The 26,641-nt window shown below is 43.2% G+C and overlaps 1 protein-coding gene across 1 annotated transcript in view; it reads left to right on the top strand.

The window, feature by feature from the left end:
• Positions 1–26,641, top strand: part of LOC121874353 (NGFI-A-binding protein homolog) — a 166,109-nt gene that overhangs the window by 115,411 nt on the left and 24,057 nt on the right. The window contains exons 8-11 of the mRNA XM_042378484.1: positions 9,721–9,840; positions 10,496–10,629; positions 10,889–11,003; positions 12,934–13,115. Coding sequence (XP_042234418.1) covers positions 9,721–9,840; positions 10,496–10,629; positions 10,889–11,003; positions 12,934–13,115 — 551 coding nt within the window. The remainder of the gene's footprint in view (positions 1–9,720; positions 9,841–10,495; positions 10,630–10,888; positions 11,004–12,933; positions 13,116–26,641) is intronic.

Below are 26,641 nucleotides of genomic sequence, written 5' to 3'. Positions count from 1 at the left end.
TTCTGTTTATTGTTCACTGTTGTCACTGCCTCCTGTGGACCCCAGAGTTACCGGGAGCGACTCTGGTAGGAGGGAGTGACGCATCTCTCTCCCCATCCTTGTGGCACAGTTCCCTCCCACCTCCCCACCCACCCCTTCATCCCCCCCCCTCACTCCACACTCAGCCCCATGTGTTCGGAAAAATATGACAAGATGTTGTCTTTTGCCGTCCCAAAAAGACAGGGCCAGTAGAGCAGGTTATAGTCGCTCGGATGTTTGCTATCATCAACATAAAAAGTTCCTAGCCATAGTAGGTAAATCTATAAGTTGCCAAACTTGTTCAATGCTTCTGCTGCTGCAGACAAGAAATGAATCAGAGTCATGCATCATTCATTGTAATTTGGCTAAAGAGTTGACTAATAGTTGTTCATTAAGAAATTGATGGTGCTTATTGTCACCTTGAGGAAGGGAGCAGCAGATTGATTATCCTGCCGCAGTAAAGCCCTCCAGAAATCAGACTTGCGTCGATTTGAGTAGAGTAAAGTTACGAGAGAGAGATATGCACTGGCCTGCTACTACTGGCGAACATCTTGTGTGTTTTTCAGAGCACGGGTGTAGAGAACCACCAGTACCACCACCAGTACCACCAGTACCCCCCTCCCCCCGGCTCCCCAGTCCAACTCACGCCAACGCTGAACATGTCACAAGTGGACAGGTTGGCGGACACCGCCTACGACCTGGTGCGCAGTCTGCCCCCGCTAGAACCCAAGACACAACAACTAACCAACAAACGCAAGATGTCCAAAGAGCTAGAGGTAGGCGGCGCACGTAACTAGGCAGAGTAAGAGCATGTGCAGGAGACTCCTCGCCACCCACTCCGGCGCCTCACTGAATTTATGAGGACGGGTGGACACTCGCCTTCTGGTAGCACCTCGTCAGCGTTGTCAGAATAACGCCTTGTGTGCTGCCTCACCCGCCGCCACACATAACAGCACAGGAATGTGCACATTCCTTGCATAAGAATGTTGCTTGTCGATGATGTACACATGTGAGAGCTGAACAAACAGTATAGATTAACCCATCAACTTGTTATCACTGCAAGTCAGTGATTCACTTTTACACCAAAGGAAATAAATGTTCATGAGACTTAATGAAATCAGATGCCTCCATGATTTTTGCGTTGTCAGGTAGTTTATGGGGATGGACTGCTGGAGTGAACAGCAGTCTTATGGACGAGGAACAACGGAACAGAACAGAACACGTCTGGTGAGGCAGCCAGAGAAGACCAGTGAGTGATTGCGTGTTGCTCTTAACCCCCGACCACCCTGCGCTGTAGCGGGAAGGGTCCTGCGAGAGCACAGGAGGCCGGGCCCTAGGTCGGTATGTCACCTCAGCCACACCCTGACTTAATCAAACGTTTCCGTAATGTTAATACATGTGTGTGAGGTACAGTGAGTTACCTGATCCCACCCTTGACCAACTTCCTCTCTCCAAGATGGCCGCCAAGATACTTGCCATACAATAATAATGTTTACGTTGGGCATCTCTGATAGTTAGCACATTGATTTTTGCGCCAACATTTAAGTTTTTTAACCAGGGGATTCATATTTTAACTCGTTAACTAGAAACGGTAATGCGTTAGTGAGGAACAAACTCCTGTACCTCCTCCTCTGTTATGCTGAGTTATAACACTGACACAGGTTGACATTCATTTGTAATTGTAACCGTAGTGTTAATGTGGTAAACAGACTGTAAGGACATCAAGATGGCTACATCCATATATAATCTTCTTATAACAGTGAAGGAAAAAAATATCGTGCCGGTATACCTTTATGTTAGGTGGACAGACGGATGTGTGGACGAACTTGTTCCTTAGTTAAGAATTATATTATTATTATTATTATTATTATTATTATTATTATTATTATTTTGCTCTATTTTATATAATAACTATGTTGAGAGTGATGACTACTTTTTTTCCCAGTATGTTAAATTGCTCCATGTTAGCCTATACAGCAAATACCTGTGAGAGCCTCTGTGACTCCCAGTGTGGAGATCTAAGGCCTCAAGTGTATAGGTTGTGTTGGATAACCTGACACTACACTGACAACCAACAGGGAGACCTTGTTCAGTTCCTTCGTCAGCTGGTCACAGAGATATAAACAGAGGCACAACAACAGCAGGTGGATGGTGTTGAGGGGTTCTGGCGGCTGGTGTTGAGGAGTTCTGGCGGCTGGTGTCGAAGGGTTCTGGCGGCTGGTGTTGAGGGGTTCTGGCGGCTGGTGTCGAAGGGTTCTGGTGGATGGTGTTGAGGGGTTCTGGCGGCTGGTGTTGAGGGGTTCTGGCGGCTGGTGTTGAGGGGTTCTGGCGGCTGGTGTTGAGGGGTTCTGGCGGCTGGTGTCGAAGGGTTCTGGTGGATGGTGCTCAGAGGCCAGGCCGCCAGCGTCTGTCTGGAGGGTAAAGGTCACGTGGTCCAACAAATGATGGAAACCTGTTTATTGGTGTCTTGTACCACCTGCTACCTGTTGAGTGGTCACACACACACACACACACATACACACACACACACACACACACACACACACACACACACACACACACATATCATCACCACTGCACCAATTTGATACCAACACTCCACGACAGCTTACACCACTTCACCACCAGGTGTTCTTGGCCTTGAACCAAACATACGCAAATTAAGTCACTCGATTACCTGTATAGAGGAATGTTGTCTGACTTTGTACCTCAAGACAGCTTATCCTCCCTCCACCCCCTCACCCTTTACCCCCTCCTCACCCACCCCCCTTCCCCCTCACCCTCTCACCCCCTCACCCCCCCTTTCCCCCTCACCCCCTTCCTCACCCCTCTTCCCCCACCCCTCTCATCCCCCTTCCTCTCAATTTCTTCCCTCTCAATCACCCCTCATTGTGCCTCAACTCTTTCCTCTCTCCCCTGTAATTACTGTGGAACTTATATATAAACCTGACCCTGCTGCCACACACACACACACACACACACACACACAGTGGAACGATAGTGTTTGTACAGTACAATTATCATAATCAGTAGTAGTAATTAATATCCATTGTTAGTAGTATTTGTAGTAATTTAGTAGTGTTGTTAGTAGTAGTAATTAATAGTTACGGTAGTAATAGTAGTAGTAATATTAATAGGATAAACTTTTTATTAAGCCATTCTAATTATACATAACACAACTGAGTAAACAACTTTTTCACAATTCACACAACACAACTCTTCAACACTTGTATACACTTTATTGAAACACAATTACTTATACACTTTACCATTGTCGCATCTCGTTACGTATTAATTACGAGAAACAAAATTATACAAGAGAGAGAGAGAGAGAGAGAGAGAGAGAGAGAGAGAGAGAGAGAGAGAGACGCAGTACCCGGGCGCTAGGAGATGTGGCGACTGTGAAAAATGAGCTTCCTTTTAGAGCCGAAATGGCGCCAATTAGTAATTTCTCTGAACCTTCACTACTTAACGTATCACTTGTCATTCCATATGAACGAGGCATTGGTCACTCGAGAAGAGGAGGGGTGTGTTTGTTTGTTTGTTTGTTTTGTGTCTGTGGGGGGGGGGGTAATTGTTTTAAATTTGTATGTATGTGTGCGTGCTTGTATTCGTCTGTGCACAGGAGTTAAAATACATGTAACTATGTGTCGGTATATGAGAGAGAGAGAGAGAGAGAGAGAGGATAGGAGGGGATAATGCATAACACTTACACATCCTTCCAAAAACGTGCTAAATTATTTATTCCAAAAATCACGAAAAAAAAAATTATTAAAACAAAAAACAAAACAGAAACGATAATGCCGATCGAGGTTGTAGGAAGTGAGTTTGCATTATCAGCTCAAAGTCGCGAAAAAATTGAGTGTGTTGAGTGTGGGTGAGAGGCTGGATTACCGCCACACTGACACGACGCGAACACCTGCCTGGCCCTACCTGCCGACACATTACCTGCAGTGCTCGACCGGGATCCCTACTTTCTGTACATGAGCTTATGTAACACACACACACACACACGCTTGTAGATGTAGTGGGTGTAACAGCTCGGGTGTAGGAGTGTGGCGGCTCTGGTGTAGGGGTGTGGCGGCTCTGGTGTAGGGGGTGGGTGGGTTTGTTGTATAGGGGTGTGGCGGCCTCTGTAGTGTGTGTGTGCTTTGGTATAGGGGTGTAGGGGTGGCGGTTTGTTGTATAGGGGTGTGGCGGTTTGGTATAGGGGTGTGGCGGCTCTGTTGTATAGGGTGTGGCGGTTTGGTATAGGGGTGTGGCGGCTCTGGTATAGGGTGAAAAGTATCAAACAGAGGGGTGTGGCGGCTCTGTTGTATGATATGTAAGTGCCTGCTGTATAAGTATGGCGGCCTGGTGTAGGGGTGTGTTTGCTCTGTTGTATAGGGGTGTGGCGGCTCTGTTGCATAGGGGTGGCGGCTCTGGTAGGGGGTGTGTTTGGTTCTGTGAGGGGTGGCGGTCTGGTGTAGGGTGTGTCATTTGGTTAAAGGGGTATGTCTTGTTGGTATAGGGTAAAGTGGCTCTACATAGGGGTGGCGGCTCTGGTGTGTAGGGCGGTTTGTTGTATAGGGGTGTGGCGGCTCTGTTGTATAGGGGTGTGGCGGCTCTGGGACGGGCAGGACACGGTTCCCTCTCGCGCTATACATTTCCCTCTGCTCAATTCGACGGATTACTGGCAGCTAAATCCAATTAATTAGCTCATAAATACTCTGGAAAATCCGGATTAACCGCTCACCGGAGGATTAACTGATATCTTCTGATTGGCCAATTGTTCACCGGAGTGGGAAGGAGAGGGGAGGGGGGGGGAGGGGTAACGGGATAGTGAGAAGGACAAAGGAAGTGTTTTTATTTTATCTCTTTGTTATTGTGTCTCACCTATGAAGTTATTCTTATTATTTCTCTTGATCGTGATTTTATTTTGATTTTAATGTTTTTGTTGTTTTTTTTGCGTTTTTGGTTGAGTGAAAAAAACAATATATTGGTCACGTCTCACATTATTATGATGACAGATCCAAGTGTCGCCTCGTCGTGGGGATAAAAACCATAATTTCCTTCAGTGATTGAAATTAAGAGCTGAAGTGGATCTTTTAAAGACTCGCAGAAAAGCTCAGGGCAGGAGTTTATGATTACCAGTAGTGAAGAAGGGGAGACCGCTTATAGGTGATGATGGTGGTAGGTGGGTGATGATGGTACAGGCCCGGTGATGATGGTACAGGCCCGGTGATGGTGGTACAGGCCCGGTGATGATGGTACAGGCCCGGTGATGGTGGTACAGGCCCGGTGATGATGGTACAGGCCCGGTGATGGTGGTAGGTGGGATGCTGCAGGTCAGAGAGATTTCCTGCCTTCTCCGGTTCATTAATCTCCCCACGGTGGGTGATTTATCTCTCAAGGCCCGGAGATGGAACGCCCCCCAGTGCTATACGCCCGTCTGACGCCCGCGGGATAGACTTAGGATCAATATATCTTTACTTTGATCTTCCTCACTGCTGAAGATCTCGGGTTATACCTCAGATTACGTGGTGTTGGCGGTGTGCCTCATGTGGTCTCAACTGACAACACAACACACCTTCAGCAAAACATTAATTGTAATTTTTTCTGTTATGGTGTTTACTGAATTATCTTTTATCAGGTGCTCATTGTTGTCTGTCTGTCCTCCCTCTTCACCACCGTCTGTATGTCAGGGAAACACCAGACGACATGAACGTCTTAATTCACCTCAGTATCAACTCGAGGCCAACCAGTTAATGCTCCTCCTCGCCCTCGTCTCCACAGTAACCAGTTAATGCTCCTCCTCGTCCTCGTCTCCACAGTAACCAGTTAATGCTCCTCCTCGTCCTCGTCTCCACAGTAACCAGTTAATGCTCCTCCTCACCCTCGTCTCCACAGTAACCAGTTAATGCTCCTCCTCGCCCTCGTCCCCACAGTAACCAGTTAATGCTCCTCCTCGTCCTCGTCTCCACAGTAACCAGTTAATGCTCCTCCTCGTCCCCACAGTAACCAGTTAATGCTCCTCCTCGTCCTCGTCTTCACAGTAACCAGTTAATGCTCCTCCTCGTCCTCGTCTTCACAGTATATCTTATCTCCTTTTATTTCGTCAGTTAACAAAAGATTTACATTTTTTTTTCACTTCGTCCGAGTCGAATTATTAAAGTTAAGAGAAATAAGTACAAGGTGAGGGGTGTAGACTCGTGTGTGTTTATACCAGGTGAGGTAATGGCCCCGACAGGTGAGGTAGTGGACCCGGTAAGTGATGTAATGCCCCGACAGGAGGTAATGCCCCACAGGTGAGGTAGTGGACCCGGTAAGTGAGGTAATGCCCCGACAGGTGAGGTAATGCCCCGACAGGTGAGGTAGTGGACCCGGTAAGTGAGGTAATGCCCCGACACGTGAGGTAATGCCCCGACAGGTGAGGTAGTGGACCCGGTAAGTGAGGTAATGGCCCGACAGGTGAGGCATCACACAACAGCTCCCCATTATCAGGGAAACTTGTCACGCGATTTAGGAATAATTATATCAATCATAACCTCTCTCTCTCTCTCTCTCTCTCTCTCTCTCTCTCTCAAAATTTACATATCGATCTATCTATCTATCTATATATCTATCTATTTATCTATCTATCTATCTATCTATCTATCTCAACGTCAAACTATCTCTCTCTCTCTCTCTCTCTCTCTCTCCATCAGATCGCCTCCAGGTTAATACAGAAAGTGATAGGTAATCCACCGCTGTTGAAGTCGGGATTAAAGTTGTAATTCTTGGATAGTCGACCGAGAGACCGTTCATTCTCTCTCTCTCTCTCTCTCTCTCTTCTTCTTTACTCTTTTCTCTTTTTTCTTTCACACTTTCTCTATCTCTCTATTCTCTCACTCCCCTTTACTGTCACTCTCTCACTCTCCGTATACCTCAAGTAGCTAATAAACGCGACCAGAGAGAGAGAGAGAGAGAGAGAGAGAGAGAGAGAGAGAGAGAGAGAGAGAGAACGGTCCAATGGCTCTCTTGCAGTTACATAATCCTGGACCACTGACTGATTGACGAAAAGCACGAAAACAACACACACACTGAAAACAACATTACGCTAAAATTGTACGTTAAATAAGAAACTTTTACTGCACATACATACATACATACATACATACATACATACATAAAAGATATAGATACACAGATACAAAACAAATATTGATATGAAGGGTTGAGTGGATCGTATTGTGAACCGTGAGTAAATATGGCACTTTAAACTGGGTGTTCTTGTCAATCAAGTTTAGTGTGCGAGCCATCAACCCTCCCAGCATCCATCCATCACCTACACGCTCCCTCCTCTCGTCTTACACAGCCTCAACCATTAAGTACGGGGCCCTCCATCCATCTCCATCAACTTGGCAATCCTCAATTCTTCCTTTCAACCGTCTCCCTACCTCCTCCTCCTCCTCCCTACACCCACCCAGATACCTCTCTTCCCCTCTTTCTTTCCTTCATCCTTCCGTATCTTACCTGTTTCCTCCCCCCCCCTCTCTCTCTTTCTCTCTCTCTCTTAACTTTCTTCTACTCCTCTTTCTCTCTATCACTCTCTCTTAATTTTCTACCTCTCTCTCACCTTTTTCTCTCTCTTAAACTTTCTTTTTCTGCTATTTCTTTCTTGCACTCTTATTTTAACTTTCTTCCTCTCTCTCAACTTTCTCTTCGTCTCTCTCTCTCTAAACCTTCCCCCTCTCATTTTCTCTCTCTCAACTTTCTACCCCCGTTTCATTCTCTCAACCCTCTCTCTACCTCACTCTCTCAACCCTCTCTCTACCTCACTCTCTCAACCTCACTCTCTCAACCCCCTCACTCTTCCATTCGCCTCTCTCTCTCACTTTCTCTCCATACGAATGAATAGAAGAGAAAGAAATAAATAAAAACTCTCTCCATCTTTGTTTCTTCCAACTCATCTCGTTCTTTCATTTTTTCGTACCCGCCAGGATGGAGTTGGATTAGATGGTAGTTTAAAGCCTGGTCCAACTTTTATTGTTTTGGGGGAGGGGGTCTTTTTGCGCGCCAACTGGATGAAAACACTGGCAGCTTCTTGTGTAAAGTTGAGCATCCGGGAGCCAGCAGTACCCAGGGGGAGCCACCTACCTTTTTCGCCTCTTCTCCTCCTGCTCATCTCTCTCTCTCTCTCTCTCTCTCTCTCTCTCTCTCTCTCTTCCTTCTCCATCTTCCCCTTCACTACCCCCCTTCCCCTTCACTAACCCCTTCCCCTTCACTACCCTCCCCCTACCCCCTTCCCTCTCACTACCCCCCTCCCCTTCCCCCTTAACTAACCCCCTTCCCCTTCACTAACCCCTTCCCCTTCACTACCCCCTCCCCTACCTCCCTTCCCCTTCACTACCCCCCTCTTCCCCATTTTCTACATCATTTTTTTCTTTGTTTTAAGATTGTGTTTTCTCTCTTTCCTTCCTTTCTTTCCTGCCTTGGGGTTTATGTATATTTATTATGTCTTTGTTTTGGGTAAGCTTTTGTGTGTGTGTAGGTGTGTGTGTGTGTGTATACATTTTACCGAAACACAAATACAAATATATTAGAAAGCTTGTTAATACACACACACATACACACACACACACACCCACACACACACACACACACACACACACACACACACACACACACCTCTAAGAGTAATTCCAGCCTTTGGCCAGAAGCAGAAGAAAAGAAAAGGAAGACAAGTTGTTGTAATTTCACTCTGACCGAGAAGATGAAAAACTAAAAACTAAATAAAATAACTGAAGTGAAAAGAGACGAGAGTAATTCCGCTCTTTGGTTGTGAGGAAAGACGTAGGAGAAGAGAGAGAGAGAGAGAGAGAGAGAGAGATACACACACATACATACATACATACATACATAAAAAACACTACACAGCTGCCTCGATATAAAAAACGATAAAAAATACAAGTTTACTAAGAGTCTTTCAAGGAAAAAACAAGTCTCTCGCGGGAGGGTGGAGGAGTAGGAGGGAGGGAGGGGGGGGGGCAAGGTAAAACAACGGGAATTAAAAGAAGGGAATAAAATACTAGGGGGAATAAAATGTTTGGGAAGGAAAAAAAAAATACCCGGAGAAAAATGTCTTGTCAGAAATGTGGGTAGGGAAAAATCCAGAGGCACTTCACTTGGCAGGGAAAACCTCGCCGCTCTCAAAACTGCCGCTGTTTTTTTTTTCCTGTCGAGTTCATAAAAAATTGAAGAAAATATTAAGTGATTCTTTCTGAGGCGAATAAAAAGAAGTCTCCTCTTTTGTCAGCTTATTCTGGAGAAATACGCGATTTAATTAGAAAGGAGTTATTATTTGTATGTGTGTGTGTGTGTGTGTCAGGTAGCTAGCGTCAGAGTACACACACCATCTCGGAAGGTAGACACGCACTCCCCTCACACAACCTGTGATACCGAGCAACAGTTGAAAAGTTTAGTGTCCGTCTGTATGTAAATAAGACGTGACCCTCATTCACTACACCTGTTCACCTGCAACTATGGTTTAATGTTCACCTGTCTTAACACTAATGTTCACCTGCCCTAACACTAATTTACACCTTGTTCACCTGCTCTACGACTATTGTTCACCTTGTTCACCTGCCCTAACACTAATTTACACCTCGTTCACCTGCTCTACGACTATTGTTCACCTTGTTCACCTGCCCTAACACTAATTTTCGCCTTGTTCACCTGCAGTACATAATGAACATGAGTGAGGACGACCCGCGTAGGATGGAGGAAATACGCAAGTACGCCGCCATCTACGGACGCTTCGACTGTAAACGGAAACCTGAAAAACCGCTGACCATGCACGAGGTGTGTAGAGGGGGGAGAGGTTGAGGGAGGAGAGGGAAAGGCTGGAGAAAGAGGGAGTGGGGGGAGGTTGGAAGAAAGGTTGAAGGGAGGGAGGAATGAAGGTGAGATGTTACGGAGGAGAGATAACTGCTGGAAGGAGTTACAAGGAAGGAAGAGTGACGTGAGGCATAGAGGAGATGGAAGGGGAAGATGGGATGGAGGGGGAAGGAGATGGGAGGGAGGTAGAAAACGAGAGAGATAACTGTACCCTGTAACATATTGAGTGTTACACCATTACCCTACATTACACCCCAGACCTCCCTACATGTTTACTGAAGCTCTGAAGTTGAAATCCAGGCTTCATAGATCAGTGAAACATATTAGGTGAGGTGACCACAGCAGGTGTATGGAGGGTGGGGAAGCGCTATTACTGTCGAAGGAAGATCTAGGATGGTGCGGGGGCAGAGTTAGTGGCTGTTTTGTTGTGATATGTTGAGAAATAACTAACCAACGTCAATAGCCTGTACAGTGTGTGTGTGTGTATGAGAGAGAGGGAGGGAGACAGAGAGAGCTAGATGAACACTACAGTTTAGGATAATATTAATCTAGAATTAAGTCGGTACACACAGCTCAAGAGGCTAGTGTGGTGAGTGACGCCCTTGATGTCTTTCTGCAGGTGTCGGTGAACGAGGCGGCGGCGCAGATCTGCAAGTATATGCCAGCGCTACTGACGCGGCGAGACGAGCTCTTCCCTCTGGCCAGGCAAGTGGTGCGAGACTCCGGCTACCCGTACTCCAAGGGTCACTCCAGGTCAGTCTAGGTCTCTCTTGTTGTTGTAGCTTGTGGTAGATCCTATTTGGGCTGTGTTGCCTCTCCTTGTGTCGTGTGGTCCATAGCACTGACGATCATTTATAGCTCATAACAGTAGTTCTCACTTTGGTGTCTTGGAAACATTTGTTGCTAGTCTGTAATGAACTGCCATAAGCGGTACTTTAGCAACAGTCCTCACATACACCACATCCAGCCGTCATGAATGTGTAAGACTAATATGTGTTGGCGTGTCTCCCAGCAGGTCACAGACGGTGGTGGGCCGCGAGGAGGAGCCCAGGACCAAGAGGACTAGGTCAGACTCTGGCCATGACGCAGGTGACCTCAAGAACGACCTCCAGTGGAAGAAAAGACAGGTGAGGCGCCCACCTGTTGGTCACGCCCAGCACATGATATCACGCGCCCTCTGCCTTATATAGTGTCATCACATTACACGTGTCTTGTTTTCACCTAGTTGTAAAGTCTCTTTGTTACGTTACGTCCTTAAGTAACACCTGTGAAGTATCTAGAGACTAGTTGCTTCACAAGTGTTACAAGTATGTGTCATGATCAAGATTCTAGGTGATAGTACATACTTATACTAGTCCTCTGGGTGTAGCACTGTCCTCAGCGTGTACACTAGGCCGTGGTAGACTGACGTGTGTGAGTGTAAAAGCAATTCTGTTCTCTTAATGCATCTCAAGGTGTTAGTCTTATAGTCAGTAAGAACGACACGTGTAGTGGTCAGTTGGGTGCACACATTTACTTGATGAAGAAGCTAAAACTTATTTTTGTTAGTTTCTGATTTTTTTAAGTAGCAACTAATTCTCCATCACATTATAAATTAGATTTTATAATTAATTAATTTTTGTCTGACATTAATTCCGTACAAAACAACATTAAGTGGAGACTGTGTGAAGAGATGCAGTGGAAACGTGTGTAATAAACCTGGTAACTATACTGTACAGGTGACCAACATCACGTATACCTGAGAAGATTAAAAAAAAACAAATACACTAATACCTGTCATGGCATATTAACCTGATATACATTAAGATAACAAACATCTGCCGCTGCTTCTTCTTCTTCACATTCCGACTCCAGCAGCTGTCTATACTAAACCATTCCAACTTTCATCTCCTTCATTTATCAGTGTATATATGGTGATCACTGACACCATCTCCCCAGCACCTCGGTAATAAACATTTAGCTATTGTTTAATGGGTTTTTCATGGCTTCAGTTACACCTTTCATGTACAGTATTTACAAACATAAATATATATAAGATCATAATATAAAGCCTTGTAGTCCCCGGTAGGTGAGTCTGAATCATTATTGAGTTTGCAGGAGTAGAGGTGCTGCTGATTTTTGTGATAGAGTTTTATTCTGGATTTAGCGTCCTCGTAGGAAAGAAAAATACAAACTTAAAGAAAGAAAAAAAACTAGGATGAATTTTTCTGAGCGAATCTGAGAGTTTTATTGAGTTGACCGGGAGATTTCTCAGGAAAGAATACAAGATCAGATGAAGTACTGGGGAAAAAGGAAGAGAGTTTGAGTTAGTGTGTACAGTAGACGTGCAGGCTGGTGGTGCTGTGGTGCTGTTGTCTATTAAACATTTCTTTAAATTTGTCTCTGAACCTGACAGACATATTAGTGAACCTATTAGTTACCTGAGGTCCATATTTACACCATTAAGATCCAATTTATGAAACAATTATTTTTTGTATGTTATATCATGAATGGAATGGATATATATTTGTCTAAATTAAATAAGGTGATGATACTTGTTCTCTTTTCTCATACCTGTATATTACCTGACAGAACTTCAATTATCAAGTGTTATTTATGGTTATTTATCACATTTAAGACAGTTATTTTTTCAGGTAATTGTATCTGTGAATAGTTTGAAAGTTTGAGATGATAATATTGTGACTTTATGATGTTTTAGACTTGGATTAATATTTGTTTTTGTTATTGTTGTGATTTTTTGGGAGGAATATTTTCTTGTGTTAACATTTTTAATTTTGGTTCATCATATTGTTTCATGAAGTGTCCTCCTCCAGATACACGACCCTCTACCACATGTCACTCCACCCTACTCCCCCACTCCCTCCTCCACCCCCACTCCCGAGACCTAGCAACACCCACACCCTCCACCTCCCAGCTAACACTCGCCTCCACACTCTGGTATAACTCTGTGATTCCTCCACTTATCTAACTCTACTCCTTCCATCCCTCATAACTCCTCACACCTGTACTAACCTCACGACCTCTACTAGCTTCATTAACGCCTTCATCTTCCCTCAGGAGCGACTGGAGGCCATCAGCGAAGAGCTCCGACACATGAGTGAGCGAGCGGAGGAGGTGCGGTCGAGCCTCAGTTCTGGCGGTGGAGACGTGTCCGCCCTCACCTCTCAGATGGACGCCCTACAGTCACGACACTCTCAACTCACCCTCGAGCAGAACGAACTACTCAAGGCCCAGCGCAAGTGAGTCCTCCTAGAGTTCTTATTTGAGAATCTGCATCTGTCTTCGGCGAGGAACCTTCGTCGGTGCGGCGGGTTCGAGGTTCCATCTTCCTCCCCGTGCGGATTATGCGGATCTTGGATGAGAATTTCGGGATTTCTCTGACGCAGGAGCGGAGAGTTCGGTCTCTCACGTGAGGATCTGATGATGATTCTTAGTAATAAATAAACAATGTCAACTTCTGGAAGAACAGAAGGATTTCTGGATAATTTTTGATGTAAAACTTCAGGACCTTTATTGTGTCTGTAGGCGGGACCTCCTGACGCTCACACGTCATATTATTGAATAGTCGACCCGCGGTGACTTGCGAGGTGGGCTACACGAGACACCTACACAACACGGGTTCCTCCGCCTGCTGGAGAACTTCCCTTACACAAGGCAGCGGGTGTGTGGTCTCCACTCCCCGGTGGTGGCCTCCACTCCCCGGTGGTGGCCTCCATTATATCAGCTCTCACTGTTTACTGACAATGATCACCGTCAGCCGATTCATGTCACGGGATCAATACATGTCCAGAACGCGTAGTAGTTGACTCAAAATTAATATTGAGTGTAAAGTTGTGGATACTGTTAGTCAGGTTAATTCAAGTACAAATTAAGAATGATTAAGAAAACTTGATGTAAATATTGTTAATCATCTTACTGGTTAATGTATCATCAAAACTGCTTGTGTGTATTTCTGTGTCTGTCTAGAATCTTCTAGTGTGTGTGTGTGTGTGTGTTTGGCAAGTACGCCCATGTGAGCGTGTGTGTGGGTGACAGTGGAGACACGAGCAGTTCACAAGGTGATATGATCATTTTGTGACGTAACAGTTAAGTTGACTTAAACGATTTTTGTATGGCGCCTTGTGGTGGTGCAACACGGCGCTGAGTGAGGCGACGCTCCTGCTGTAGTGGCGGCTGAGGCTCCTGTACCAAATGTGCTTATTAGCTTAATAATGTTATATGTGATAAACTATTTGTAGTCAAGCGTGAGTGTGTCGACAATGTGTGGTGCTGGACTAAGTATGTCTTGTGACGTTCGTGTCACTTGAGTTGGGTGTGTCAGTTGACTGTCACTTGTTCTTCACTGTGTGTCTTGACGCGTGAGGTAACCTGAGTGCGTGAGGTGAGAGTCGCAGGTCCCGACAAGTCTTTACTTAGGGACTTAGCACAGCTTAGTGTTGCAACTTAGCTAGTGTATTACTGCTCTGTTATAACTCAACATGTTAATTTTAACTCTGGCATGACCACCAGAATAATGTTTGTGTTTTTATGTATTTATTTATCCCGAGTAATTTGTGGCACTGCAGTAAGAATGAATGAAAAACTGCTATTGATTATAACTTAATGTAAATAAAAGAACTTGAAATTAATATTGTTTTGTGTTTTGAATTAGTGAAAACCCGTTGAATATATGACTTTTGTTATGTGAATGACTGGCGAGTTAAACTGTCTGTATTGTTAGTTACAGTAACACGGCTGACTGACGTATATAACTGCTATTATCTGTAAGGCTCGCCGGCCGGGCACACACGGTTAGCGGCTGACGTGTTGGCGGGCGGAGAACACGGCAGGTAAACAAGTTAGGGGATAAATAGACAGACAGGCAAGCAAGCAGTCAAACAAACATTTGGACACTGAAATCATGCACATAGGCATGCAAGCAAGCACGCAGAGAGGCAGACAGGAGGGAGGACTTGCACTATCAGCTCGGCCCATGCCACGAACCCTCCTCTGTGTCATACTTTTTGTCATGACAGAAAACCTTATTTGCATGTGGCATTATATTTCACCCGTGAGGTGGATACATTTCCGGCTATAAATGTCCAGATGCACATAAACGTAAATTGGACCAAAATAGAAACCTCCGGACAAGTTAAGAGAGAGGTGTGTGTACCCTGGCCCTCTGTAGCCTCAGCGTCGACCATCAGTCCTGCTGCGTCCTAGTGTAATCTGGACTGGATTGGCATGTTTACTAGCAGTATATAGTACTTAACTGTAAGCTAACGTAGTTCCGTAATTTAATACGTGATGTATCTTAGTTAACAGTAGCGCAGTGTAGTATTGTTGTATAGTATTAGAAATATCGTAGTTTGTGGTCGTTATTTGATAGGTCTCAGGTTATGCTTCGTAGTAAAGGGCCGTAGTCTGTTAGCAATATGGTGAAGTAGATCGTAGTGTAACCTAACCTAACCTAACCTAACAAGGCAACATAACTCTACTGTAGGTTATGGACGGCGCCAACCAGGGTCCAGGAACACACACACGCGCTCTTGTTGTGTTGTCTCACTTGACGATAAATCCTCCTCCTTAAACATGGGTTTTATGGCATTTTCTTGTGTCTTGAGGTTCTTTACGATGGCCAGAGATAAGCTCAAAATTACGACATGTTTACTATGTAAATCCCCCGAGGTAAGAGTCTAAATGGATTTAAAATGGTGGTGATTAAGAGGATTTAAGACTAGTATAGTATGAGTGGATTTATGGTACACGACAACCACTTAGCAGTCGTGCATGGTAGTGTAGGTGTCGTGGCGGCGTTGATGTGTTTGTCTCGTAGAGGTAAAAGAAAGGAAAGACGTGAAAAATAGTAAGAGAGGGACAAAAGAGAGAAGCGTTTATATAGAGTTAAGATTTAGGTGTGTGGGAGAGTAGTGGTTTTAATTAACATGATGACAGGTAGGCTGGTTAGTGGTGAGTCACACGGTGTAACCCTCCCCCCCTCTCCATCAACCCCCTCCCCCACTATACTCTCGTTGGGTTCATACAGCCCCCCCCCTCCCCTCCCCCCTCCCTCTAAAACATCCTCACTACTACGCTACACGACTTGTATATCCTCGGGTAACCACATACAGTATTAATATATTCACAAAGTCTAAACCTCACAGGGATATACACACAATATATCCCAAAGTAATTCTATGACACTTACATATCCCACAATAGTCCTATACGAAACTGGTACTGTATCCCAAAAGGAGAAAAATATCCCAAGATCAACACAGATAATATTGTCAATAACTCGGCACAAGTATCATTGTCAGTAACTCGGCACAGGTAACAATATCAGTAACTCGGCACAAGTATCATTGTCAGTAACTCGGCACAGGTAACAATATCAGTAACTCGACACAAGTATCATTGTCAGTAACTCGGCACAGGTAACAATATCAATAACTCGGCACAAGTATCATTGTCAGTAACTCGGCACAGGTAACAATATCAGTAACTCGGCACAAGTATCATTGTCAGTAACTCGACACAGGTAACATTGTCGGTAACTCGGCCTTTGATAGAACCTGCTGCGTCGTGTGTGTACCTAACTTAACCCATCAGAATACTGGAAGAAAACTCAACACTTACACATTTTCAATTCATTTTGGGACACGTTATTAAAAACTTCACTTAACTGTATGTGTGTTGGGGGGGCGGGTACAGAGTGTATCTTCAAGCTTCTCCTTAAGCATAACACTACGTCTTTTATTCCCACAAATTTATTAATCCACCACCTGACTCGAGCCAGTTATACCTGTTCTTAATTGGATCTTTTCTTGTTTAATCTGAGATCGAGTGAGTGTCAGCTCTCTCTCTCTCTCTCTCTCTCTCTCTCTCTCTCTCTCTCTCTCTCCAATTGTCAGTTTACTCTTTTTTCTTTTTCTTTTTTAACTTTTTATTACAGCCTTGTCTCACCTCAGGTCAGCTTATAAGGTAAACCGTATCACCAGACCATTGTAATGTCCAGGTTAGGTTAGGTTAGGTACCAGCGCCTACATCACACGTATCCACTCATTACCAAACTTGATTCTGGTGGTTTATGTCGTTGTTAATAAGTCAATACCTAACACAAGTCTCTCATGGCGGATTAACTCTTAACACTGATATTTAGATTAACTTAAGAACATGTTTAACTGGCTGTGGTTTGGTTAGGTTAGGTTAGCAGTTAATGTACCTCAGTCCTGGTTAGTTTATTAGTATTAAGTAAACATGATTAATTATAGCAGGTGTAGTTATGTTTTAACTTACGAGAGATTAATTGTCGTAAGAATTTTTGAGAATTAGAACCTTAGATTTGTCACTTTACATTGTATTATGGAACTGTGTATTATGTTATTGTAAGGTGTATTAATTAGTACTGTTAAGCGCAGGTAACTCCACACCTGTTGGTTACTTTTTACAGTATTATCATTATTATTATTATTATTATTATTATTATTATTATTATTATTATTATTATCATTATTATTATTATTATTATTATTACTTATTTGTAACTCAACGCACTATATTATCTTATAATATTTATCAATATTATTCCAACAAAAGGTGTAACAATATCATAAACAACATACAGGTATATTAAAAAAAAATACTACAATCCCAAAAAGAATTCAAACACTTTATCTAATCCACTTCAGACGATTCATTTTGGCAGCAGTAACGATATCCGTTGAGCAGTTCATCACCGTGGCTATCGATCACACACACTACCCATTTATAATCGACCACCTCACTACTCCACATCATTAATATAATCTTCCCGCGCTGAAAAAGAACCACCGCCGCCCCAGTCACCCTATAAAAGGCTCGGGAAATAAAACGGCGGCGAGTGGGGAAAAAACTATTTACAAAAAAGTAGACAGGAGGGGTTAGGTTAGGTTGCCGCTCACCCTCTTCTACAGCATCATTAATAAGGCCATTTAGCGGTCCCAATGCTGATCAAACACGGCCCAGTAAAGTCAATTTATGGTGGAGCTTCGTGCAGTAGTGTGGTCATTTGTCAGTGTTCTGCAAGATGGACTCAGACACACCTGCGTAGTCACACATTTGTTTATGACGTCATCTCTATTTTTTTTTTCATTACGTTACAAAAAAGTATTGACGGTGAAGCTGAGAATTTTTACCTTTTGCTTTTTTTTTGTATGTATACATAGAGTCGTGGTTGATCTTGTTCTTAATGAGATAATTTATCCACGTTTTGTAAGATGGATGCCTGTAATGACGTCATGTTTACTTTTGTTATTGTACCGTTAGTGACGTCACAGGTGTTAATATTTTTGTTTACTTTTATGCAACAGTAGACATTGTAACCGTAGACATTGTAACCGTAGACATTGTAACCGTAGACATTATAACCGTAGACATTGTAACCGTAGACATTGTAACCGTAGACATTATAACCGTAGACATTATAACAGTAGACATTATTAATAGTAGACAACAATAGACATTATATCAGTAGACATTTTAACAGTAGATATTTAGACATTATATCAGTAGAGTAGACAGCAGTAGACATTTAGTACAAGTAATTAAGAAGGACTAGAGTATTTAAGAAACTCGGGTGATAAAGAGTCGAGTCAGCGATACTTAATACAATCCCAGGTAAAGTGTTGACGAATTCATTGTTGACACTTGAAGGTACTCACCAAGTGTCAACCTGGGAAGATAATGATGATAGAAAATAACAGAAATAACGATATAGATAATCATAGTTTATAGAAGTAAATATATTCTTGAGTATATTCGCCCTGGGATCATCAAGGGTTCTGGAGGATATCTCAGGTATACCCCAACATAACCGGGTATATCAGCCTCGATTGACAAGACTCTGATATATCCGTAGATTAATGAATATATTACTTATAAAACGATATATGGGGTGGTAGACCAGCACAGGGGGCCAACGAGTGCATATAATATACCATATTTAGTAGGTATTAGGCAGCTACCAAACAGGGAGGTACTACCGCCTGGGAAGATATTGGAAGCATAATGTGTTGTCTATGGTAGACCCTGCTGCCATATGTGACGACCAAGTCCCAGGTTGCTGATCTGACTTTCTGCTTCATTTACACACAATTGCAGAGTCTCAATTGTTTCTCTTACCATTGAGAACACAACATACATATATTGTTTCTCATTCTTGATCTTTTTTTTAATTTTTGTATTTCTTTATTATTATTATTATTATTATTATTATTATTATTATTATTATTATTATTATTATTATTATTATTATTATTATTATTATTTTCAGTATTATTTTATTATTTTTATTTTTGTATTTTTATATAAATTTTACGTATCTGAATTATTACTATTTTTATTATTATTATTATTATTATTATTATTATTATTATTATTATGACCTGTATTACATTTTCACTCCTCAGGCCCCGATGTGAGTCAGTGACTTGTGCCCGGGTGGGTTAATCCCCATAAAAAAATAAGTAAAATAAAATAAAAATATATATAACGGTGTTTATATTAACTTCAGGGACCATTGTGTAACCAGGGGATGTTATATTAAATGTATCGGAACTCACTCTAGGTAAATACACTGTACAGGAGAATGCTTCATGCAGTGCAACAGCTTAAGAACGGTAGTAATGTTTTTGTACCCCCAGGTTATGCCACTTTAAAGAATTACATGTACACGCTCATCCATGCTCATCCACGTTCATCCACTCCAAGGAGATTATAAGTTAATCCATCTGAAGGAGTTTACATGCTCATCCACACACTCCACGATGAGTCAGGTGGTTCAGAAGAGGGAGAGAGGAGGGAAGGTAGGGGCGCCATGGGTTGCTCTCCCCTCCGTGAACCCGAAACATCACGGCTTTTAAGGGTGGTTCCAAGAGTGAGTGTGTGGTGGGGGGGGGGGGGCCTCGACGACTCATAAATCAAATGGTTTAGCCCATCTATTTGCCGCCGTCGATCGCCTCTGACGGCCTTGCCAAAACAGATTATTTTCACGTCTTTTGCCCACTACTTCCATCAACTTTTTACTACTGCCTCGATAAGATATTTCTGTATCGTAGGAGACTCGGTGATAAAGCTTTAGGCCGGAGTGTGAATTTACACCATGGAATTAAATTTGTTTACGCTTTCTATGTCATTTTTTTTGGCGTTGTATTTAGTTTAATTTTTGTGTATTGTATATGTTAGAGCTACGGCCATTTTGTATTAACTTCATGGTTAGGTTAGGGCATGGTGAAGACTGTATTGTGGTCGGGTACAATAACACACTCACCAGAGACCTGACGACACGGGGCCGCTACCACACACACACACGAGCGTCACTCTCCCTACCCGCATGACCCCACATTTGACTCAGCCAACCACACTACCCGCTTTACCCATCATGTTAACTATCCTCACCCCTGGGTCATGCACCGGCAGACCATAATAGCTCGCGGTAGTTCACGTTATATTTGTCACTCGTCAAGAAGAAAATATATCAGATAAGAAAAGACAAAAGGAAAAAAAAAATAGACCCGTGGACCATCTTTGTTTGGCGAGGTTTTTTACTGTGTGTTGGTTTAGGTTGAGTTGTGTATGGCGCTGTGATAGGGCAGGAGGAAGAGACTACAGTTCTCTACCTATTTTTCTTATGGACTCTTTCAACCATTTATGCTGACTCATATTTCTAAGACGGAAGACATCAGTGGCCTCTTCTGTTGTTTCAAATATTTATTGTGGTTTTATTTCGAGTTTGTTATCATTTTGAGATCTCTATTGTCAAGTGATGAAATATTTGGGTAGTGATGCTATATAGATATTTTACGTAGTTAGCTTTATTTAGTCACACACACACACACACACACACACTACTGTTTCTCACACTCCACACCGTGCCACACCCTGCTGCTTCTCTCACAGTACCTCACCCTGCCGTCTTTCTCACTCTCCTGTCTACTCCGTCTCACGCCTGTATGTCTCTCTCACTTAATATGTCAGTAATCCTTCCTACACCTACAGTCTTACCTGCCTTATTTTTTACACTACTCAAAGACACAGGTGTTAAAATTACGTAATTAAACACAGCTGAAGCTTAGGCCTGCAGATTATATCACTAAGACTAACCACAATAACGTAACATAACAAAATGTAATCTAACTTAACCTTTAGGGTAACGCTAGTGGTTTAATCCTCAGGTGACCTAAGCTAGCGGTTTAATCTTCAGGTGAGCCGTTTTTTCCTATATGGTTCACTATAAGACAGTAATATTGTTTCTTTTGAGTGGTCTCTGTTATCACGAGAAGGTCATCTTACACCTAACAGTAACTTCATGTGATAATATTAAAAAAAATAAAACAATCATAATTACGACCATCATCATCATCATCACTACTACTACTACCACCACCACCACCACCATCACTACCACCACCACCACCACCACCACCACCACCATCACTACCACCACCACCACCACCACCATTTTACGACCATTTTCCAAAACAAAACGAATAAAACAAATAATACTAATAACACCCATATAATAATAACATACTAAGAAAATATACACCTTTATCATCAACTAATCTTCTTTGGGTTTTAAAATTTCTTGTACATCAACTTCACTTAAAGAATGGAGGAGTAATTGCGTCGATGAACACAAGGAGAGAGGAATAAAAATGGGAATTAGGGGAGAAGATAAGGAGGAAGAGGTAGGGGAAGAGGAAGGTGGTAGAGGTAGATGGGGGTGGTGAGATGGGGGGGGGATGGAAGAAAGAAGAGGTAGTGGTAGGGAGGAGTGGTGAGCTGGGGGGGGGATGGGGGTAGAGGCTGATTATTCCTGTAATACCAAATTGTTATTAATGTGACGAAAGAAACAGGTGTGTTATTTTTGTGGCCTGGGGGAGATGGGGGGGTGGTCTTTTGATGGTGGTGGTAATGATGGTATTGTGATGATGGTGTTGTTTTAATGGTGATAGTGGGTTTTTTTATGGTGATGATGGCGCTGTTTTGATAGTGATATTTTCTTTTCCTTTTATTACCATTTTAAGTCATTAATTTTGTTGTTGTTTATTCTGTAAGAGAGTGAGGGAGATACCTGTCCTCATTATGGGTCGGTATCGTAACCATTGTCTCCTGCAGGTGGACTCAGCCTGCAGGTGGACTTAGCCTGGAGGTGGTCTCAGCGTACACAAGATCTGCTCTAAGGTTTAGTTCAGGGTGTTCATATTGACGAGGAAACTTTCTTTTTTTATTTAACGACAGCGGACGATTTTAGCTTAATGATTACCGTTTGTTAATGAGCTTTTGTTAACCTTTGATCTTGGATGGTTTTGTTTGATGACGAGGTTTTGTTAATGAGAATCGCATGGTAGTTTGTGAGAAAGAGAGAGAGAGAGAGTGTGTGTGTGTGTGTGTGTGTGTGTGTGTGTGTGAGAGAGAGATACAGGTACACAATTCGCCATGTTTGTCTCTTGTGGTATTTACATGGTGAAAATAACACCAAATACTCTTTTATATTTAGCTTCATTTTTAGTGCAATCGATGTCGCTCGTCCATCTGAGGGTCATGGGGGATATGTTTCAGTGGGAAGAGTCTAGGTGAGGAGCCGGGAGGAGAGGAGAGGAATTATGAGTGGGGGGAGAGAGGGGTGAGAGTAAGGGGAGGAGAGGAGAGGGCTGTATAGGTGTGTGATTGAGAACGTGGGCGTGTGGGTGTGTAGATTTGACCCACTGATGAGAGGAGATTTCCGAGACTCGTTTCCTGTTGAGAATTATACCCGGAGCGCTCATCATGTTTGTGTGTGTCTTAATTTGCCTTTGTTTGTGTGTATTTGTTTGTATGTGTGTTTGTGTCTGTTTATGTACGTGTGTGTATCTATGTTTGTCTCTTGTGTTTGTTTCTACCTTAAGTGTGTGTGTGTGTGTGTGTGTGTGTGTGAATACTTACCAAAAATTGTCATACACGATAAGAAATATTATTGGAATTAAACACAAAATGAAGATAAAAGTCGTCATTGAAACATCGTTCTCCACCGTCACCACATCACCACACTTGGCACCACTATCACCACACCTGGCACTACTATTACCACACCACCACACTTGGCACCACTGTCACCATCGTTCCTGCCATGTCTCGACCAATTTACCAAAATCATTAATTTCACAGAATCATTTTTCTTCAGGTTTTTGTCTTGTGTTTTTCCTCCAGTGGCCGCCACAACACCCTCCCTCACTCCTTCCCTCACTCTCTCCTTCTCCCCTTCACTCCTTTCCTCCCTCCCTCCCTCCTTCTCTCCCCTCACTCCTTCTCCCCGTCACTTCTCACTCACTCCCTCCCTCCCTCCCTCACCTCCTTTCCACACCTCCCTCCCACCATCCTTCGGGTGCCACTGTCTTTCACTCTATTTAAATTGTCACTCAAAATCTCACTCTACGGGCCGTCACTCAAGTTTATACTCAGGATGTCACTCAAGTTTCCCTCGAAGTAAGCAACTCAAAAGTCCATTCAATTTGTCAGTTACATTTGAGTCTAAGCTGTCACTCAACCTGTCACTCAACCTGTCACTCACCCTGTCACTCAACCTGTTACTTAGCCTGTCACTCAACCTGTTGTTAAAATGTCCACTCAGCTCAGTCAAGTCTTCAAGCTGTAATGCAGGTTGCTCTCAGTTTCTCACTCAAGCTGTTACTCAGGCTGTTAATCGCTCCAACTGTTACTCACTCACTCATTCTGTTACTCATTCAAGCTGTTACTCACTCAAGACCTCATAAGACTCACAACAGTAATCTACCAACAGACTAACACGTGGACTAGCCAGGCATATTTACATGACCAAGTTTACAATGGACGTACTGCAACACTCGTCTCTTGGAAAGCTTTTGCGCTATCAAACTGCTCTGGGAATTTTCTTAACTAGGTTTCAAAGTGCTTGCAACATCGTTCTTTAAAGATGGTGTGCCTCAGATTTTCAGAATAATTTGCAATATCCATAGATGATCTAGTAGCGTCATCTATCCTCGGTACTCTAAGTTAGTCTAGTCGTAATAACTGAAATGATATAAAAATCCAAAATGTTCTGTACTGATCAACAACTGTTCCACCCTCCCTCCTCCCCGCCGCTGGTAGTGTGTACAATATTTTCAACTTGATACTGACAGCAGGAACCATCTTGGCCGTACCACCTTTATTATAACAGCTTTACTTAAATCATACTGAATAAGAAACATTTCTCTCTCTCTCTCTCTCTCTCTCTCTCTCTCTCTCTCTCTCTTCACTAAAGAATTGCTATAAAGAAATATGTAAATTTAATTATATTTGTATATAAAAACCAAACGCGTGTCTCTCATGAAGTCTTGTATCGTGTCGTTCACCAAGACACCTAGGAAAGTGCTCACCTACCGATAAAGTTACAGAAATGCTTTTATGGTGGAACAAAAATATGATTTTGTGTGAATTTTCAGTTTGCAGCCGTGCATTAGTAAATTAAACCTCCGAGTTTAAATGGTTTAATGAAATTGTCATTGTCGAAATGACTCGGTTAACCTATTGAACAGATTTAATATTATTGCCGTTATTACATTAAACAGCTCTCAGTGTTGGGCGGAGGAATACTGTGCGTGGCGTGGAGGCCTGTGCAATGTGCATTGTTTTCACAGTATAGCGCCTGTTGACCGGGTTTTTCCGCACCTGTACATGAAGCTCAGTGCTCATGTGGCGATGCTCAGCACTCTCCCTGGCTCTCTCAACACATCACCCATTGTATCACACACCAGGTCACAACCACACACTGTACATGTTATTTATAATATTTTTAGTCACCGTCGTGTGAGCGTATTTCACCACACACACACACACACACACACACACACACACACAGTGGCAATCAAAAGTTCTTAGACTAAATATTTCTCTTATGTTCGCAACTGAGAATAAAACATTGTCCAAGTAAAACAGGACGGCGGTAAGTGTGTGTGTGTGTGTGTGTGTGTGTGTGTGTGTGTGGTAATAGTAGTGTGGTGTAGTAATAAGGTGTGGCAGAGCTGAGAAGAATATTTTATATGGCTGTGTTAATATTGTACACAGAGAACTTGACTAATTCCAGGCTGTACTGCAGTAGACACGTAGGTTTGTATAAATGATGTACAGTTGGAATGAAATATTTAAGACAGAGGGGCTACCTACTGTGTGTGTGTGACTGTCTGTACTGTAACGTCACTATACCTCGTGTCACACTTATGACTGTCGGTGTTGATATGACATGCCTGGTGTGACATAGTGTGGCACAATCGTGAATAGGTATAACACAGTGAGAGTGTGAGGGATATGGCACAGTTGCATCTAGTGTGACACAGCCGAAGCGTGAAGGTGTGTTGAGAGATCAGGAGGGAGCGGCTCAGCTCTGGCCAGGGACACACACGGACAAGGGAATCAATCGGGCTGAGTAGTCGGGGGAGCAGCCCTAAAAATTATCCGCTGTCAGTATACTCGCTGGAAAAAGAAAAAAAGACAAAAATCCTGAGTTAAGTTTCGTTCAGTGGTGTGTGTATGTGTGTGTGTGTGTGTGTTGTAAGGCTGCGTGACCACTGTGTGTGTGTGTGTGTGTGTGTACTTCCTACTGCGTAGCTAATCTCTCACTGCCCCCCTACCTTGTTCTTCACAGGTAGTTCATTAAAACGCTCGATTTAACGTTAAGAGTCGAGCCGCTGTGTCTTGGCTGTTTAAGCAGAACGAAACGAAACGGAAATGAGTGGAAGAGAAAGGAGGAGGGCGGAGGGACAGACGAAATACACAGCCCCAAAAATCTTGCGGAAAAAAAGCCGCTATCGACAAGTGCTGGGACATTTTTTTTTAATTCTCCCTGGATGACTAACCACTAATTTCAGAAATTGGAGGGATATTCTTTACACCGATGTATTGTTCACATTTTTGTGAATGAGAGAGAAAAGGAGAGGGGTGAGGGGGGAGGGGGCAGGGAGGGGTGCGGCTCAGTAGTTTTATTGTGGTTATTGGCACGGAACATTCAGTCCATGTTGAGCCATTTTAAAGTTATACCTGGGCTATTTTTATGTCAACTTTGATTACCAGAGTGTGTCTTGAATAACGAGCCCCACATAGTCTCTTAAAGGCACCGCACTTTATTTACCTGTTATGAAGTTAATTAATATTATGGAGTAATTACGTAAGAATATATCAAAGACGAACAATTGATAATTTTCCGACACCATATCGAGGAGGTTACGACTCATTTTAAGTGTTTTACTCAGGTAATCGAGTAAATTGATTTTCGCTTTGTCATGGCGAGGGTGTGAGGGTGGGAGGGTGAGGGTGGGAGGGTGTATAGATAGCCCAGGTAATAAAGGTGTCAGTACCTCCCTCACAACTACTAGGTCAGGACGCCACTACCTGTGAAACCATATTCCATAAACGAAAAAGAAATCATATAGAAAGCTTTTGGCACCTCAGCTCTTGGAACCTGTTTTTATTCTGACAAATTTTCGACGAAGATTAAACAAGAAATATTACACGAAATATTGACAGTGATTTTGGGGCAGCACGTGGTCGAGAACTGTGGCCAGGTCCTGCTTGGCCATTGACAACACACCGACCTGGCCAAGATGTGAACTGGCCATCAGTACTCGGTATCTTGGGCAGTTTCTTGGTAGTACTGGAAAGGCGAGAGGGTCAAGGAGTATATGGTGGGTTGAGTAGCCATTTGTTAACAGACCCTCCCTCTCACTTCCCTCCACACGTCCACCACCCTCAC

This window comes from Homarus americanus, unplaced genomic scaffold (assembly GCF_018991925.1).
Source record: "Homarus americanus isolate GMGI-L3 unplaced genomic scaffold, GMGI_Hamer_2.0 scaffold50959, whole genome shotgun sequence".
Classification (NCBI taxonomy): domain Eukaryota; kingdom Metazoa; phylum Arthropoda; class Malacostraca; order Decapoda; family Nephropidae; genus Homarus; species Homarus americanus.
Note: the sequence above shows the minus strand (reverse complement) of the source record. Positions and strands in the feature narration are given on the sequence as shown.